Here is a 3,288-nt window from a genome sequence, read left to right as displayed (position 1 = left end):
CACTTAGGATCCCCAATAATACTTTAATAGCAAGACAATCATGTAACGTCGAATAGCTCTAATCTACATGACAGGGATATTGTAGCCTATACAAACATGGTAACTTGACACGACCTTACTGTAAATCAATTGACCTTACAGTAAAAAAAAAATTAAAAAATACATCCATCCTTCGTCTTTCGCAAACAATTACCAAAGTAGGCTACATGTTATTCTTCATTGGCCTATAAAAAACAACCTTCATTTTAGTCACATACTGGTCGGCTTACTTCAGTCACAGTGCAACACTGAATCTTAGACATGCTGAGAACATAAACCCTCATTTAGGATACTATTTACAAATCATATTTTCTTTTATATGTCGTTTTGGTCCTTAAACGTACCACTCGCTAAAATTCGACGTTAAGCTGCTGTGCCCGCTGCTGTTGAGCGCAGCTGAGTCGGGCGACATGGTGCTGTGCGTCTCCGAGCATGGAGAGATCAAACTGGATGGAGTAGAAGACTCGTACCCGGAGCTTCCAGTAGGAGAGGAGTCGACTACTGGACTTTGTTCCTCGTGAACCTACAAAAAAAAAGCATCAAACAGTTAGTTAATTCTGTCTCAACTCTGAGGCAATTAATTTGTGAACAGAGAATATCTGTCAGACGGATTCAATTCTCACCTTCATGTGTTTCCTTAAAGAGCTGGGATGTGTGTACGACTTGTCGCACAGTTTACACAGATATGGCTTGTCAGACGTGTGAACGTGCATGTGCTTCTTCCGGTCACTGCTGTTGGCGAAACGTCTGTCGCAGCCGTCGAATTCACACTGGAACGGTTTTTCCCCTGCAAGACATTTATATAGAAAAGTTTTACCACCCTGGTTAAAACTAGTTCGCAGAATGCTATTTCTACAACGACTCTCTGAAAAAGTAGGCTGACTTTGATGCTGCAAAAGGGGTGATGGCGCAATAGACCTCATACGAATCCACGCATTCAAATATAACAGCAATTCATACTTACAAAGCAACAGGCATAACTAATAAAATAACACTCTAGGATTTCTGATGTTTAACTTGCCTAGCAGCTGCTCTAGGATGCGAAACATAGCCTACGTAGACAACGTGTTGTTTTTGGTATGACTGAATGTCATTTATAGTAGTAGCCTAGATTATTCCAACAGCAATAAAACCAACTGAAATGTCAATTGAATTAAACGAAATGTAAACATTTCAAGTAATATTTTAAACAACTTTAACAAATAATCACCTGTGTGTGTCCGTTTGTGTATTTTCAAATTCTCTGAACGCGCGAACACCTTGCCACATCCCGGGAAGGGGCACGCGAAGGGTTTCTCTCCCGTGTGCACTCGAATGTGATTCACCAGTTTGTATTTTGCCTTGAAGGGCTTGCTCTCCCGTGGACAATCATCCCAAAAGCAGATGTGGTTACACTGTTCGGGGCCGCCGACATGCTCCGTGGACACATGCGTGACCAGCTCGTGCATAGTGCTATAAGTTTTACTGCAGCATTTTTTGGGGTCACCAAGCTGCTCCGGGTCGATCCATTTACAAATGAGCTCTTGTTTGATGCACTGTTGTCGCATGTAGCGGAAGAAAGCGCCGGGATGGTGCGCCATGTTCATACTCATATTTAGGCCATACTGACTGTAAGGATCGGCCCGCGCATTGGGCACTTGGTGGTACTGCTCCGTTCGCCCGAAAACCTCACCGGGTAATCCAAGGCGTCCGTTCAGGATGTTTGGAGAGCCGTGATGGGACCCGTGCTGCTCATGAATTCCGGGGAAAAGTAGGTGACCCTGACCTTCTGGGTGAGAGTGATGGAGAGGCCCTGCTGTGGAGCTGAAGATGGAGTGTTGTCCGCTACCCGGAGTCGAATCCCCAAAGCCTCGGCTGCGCAAGAGGAACTCCCTGGTGGAGTTGAAAGTGGAGCTGGCGTACGAGGCTGCGTGCGCCGCCGCGTGCACTCCAAGAGCGGCCGCGGAATAGCTGGTTGCTTGGGGCGCAAAAGCTGCGCTCTGGCCCGAGGACAAATCGGGGTGGTTCAGTTTGAACGGGCCCATGTGAGCAGATTCCATGAAACTCATATCTCTGTCCTGCGTCTCGCTCACAGCCGAGTGATGCCTTGTGAACGTGCCAACTCCTAAGCCAGAGATCTGGTGGCCGGCGTCCAGTAGCATCACCACGATTTTGTATTAAAGATGCGTAAAGGGATTACACCCGCGTTTAGAAAAAGTAGGCTATGAACAAGCTGAGTGTCTGTTACTTGCCCGTAATAAGGTTAATTAAAACTCATTCCATGTAATGAAGTTAGAGTGAAATCAAAGAAATCATTTTGATACGATGGAAAAGCTCTAAAATTTGACAAAACGTGTACATCGGTACAATCAGTGCGCCAAAGTGGAACTAGTAGCGGTTGCGCAGGTTCTCTGTGCGTCGTGTATCCAACTGAGTGTTTTTGCGCTCCTGACTGCGCTTATCTCTGGGGTCTCTCCAGGGCACCCCACGCCCCCTCACAACAGTAACCCCGTTTCCCAAATCTAAAAATCTCATTGGTCTGTGTAACTCCCAAATCCTGTTCACTCGACCAATCACACGTTTACTCACCGTGAGTAATCAGGGCTGACGGTTCTTGGTGCTCCGCCCAGTTTTATGCGTTTACGAGAGAAGAGTCTGCGCTTGATGTGAGGGGGAAAAAATCAATGAAATACAAAAAGTGCAATACTATTTTATATCGACACTTGGTTTGAATTCAGTAACAGTGTTAAACACATTGGGTTAGTGAGTTATAACATATATTTGCAGATCTCTCTTATTTACTTCTGTCAAAAATCTTTATTGACTAAACAGAATCCATAAATCGCTCGCGTAGCCTATAAGCTACAAACAGCCGAGCAGTGATATTTCCCGAGTTTAAGTTTCATTCGTGAGAACATTCTCAACCTTTTATTTTAAACTACAATCTCATTAACAGCACATCAGTAAATGTGGTTTTAATGTTTATGTCATGGGTGCATGTTTTTGGAGTGCGCGCCATTGCGTTATGGAGAACTGCGCCATGTCAGTGCTGCCTCGTCCTCGTTTTTGTATTTTGATCGGTGTTATCACCAAAATGCACAACTGCATAAAACGATAGATTTTGCCTGATTGAAAGGGTTATCGTTTTATTTTTAAATCATCTAATGAAAACGTCTCAACCATTTTAGTCTCCAGAGTAAAGACTGGTGTGCAGTTTCAGTTAATTATTTTTCCACAATGTACCGTTTTTTTTTCAACGAATAAACATAT

General features: G+C 44.2%; 1 protein-coding gene across 1 annotated transcript; it reads right to left on the bottom strand.

The window, feature by feature from the left end:
• Window positions 1–359: 359 nt before the first annotated feature.
• zic2b (zic family member 2 (odd-paired homolog, Drosophila) b) lies at window positions 360–2,470 on the bottom strand. Its single transcript, XM_056254324.1, has 3 exons — window positions 1,250–2,470; window positions 663–826; window positions 360–562 (listed from the first exon to the last, which is right to left on the bottom strand). Exons 1-3 carry the CDS (start codon window positions 2,178–2,180, stop codon window positions 374–376), a joined length of 1,284 nt encoding a protein of 427 aa, XP_056110299.1. The 5' UTR covers window positions 2,181–2,470; the 3' UTR covers window positions 360–373.
• Window positions 2,471–3,288: the final 818 nt, after the last annotated feature.

The sequence above is a fragment of the Rhinichthys klamathensis genome, unplaced genomic scaffold (genome assembly GCF_029890125.1).
Source record: "Rhinichthys klamathensis goyatoka isolate OS25496 unplaced genomic scaffold, OSU_Roscu_1.1 h1tg000111l_1, whole genome shotgun sequence".
Classification (NCBI taxonomy): Eukaryota; Metazoa; Chordata; class Actinopteri; order Cypriniformes; family Leuciscidae; genus Rhinichthys; species Rhinichthys klamathensis.
The sequence above is the reverse complement of the archived record's forward strand: the minus strand, read 5'-3'. Positions and strand labels throughout refer to the sequence as shown.

Coding starts and splice junctions, on each gene's coding strand:
- zic2b (XM_056254324.1), bottom strand. CDS start 2,180: ATGCTACTGGACGCCGGCCACCAGATCTCTGGCTTAGGAGTTGGCACG. Junction 827..1,249: donor ACACAAACGGACACACACAG/GTGATTATTTGT, acceptor AATGTCTTGCAG/GGGAAAAACCGTTCCAGTGT. Junction 563..662: donor CTTTAAGGAAACACATGAAG/GTGAGAATTGAA, acceptor TTTTTTTTGTAG/GTTCACGAGGAACAAAGTCC.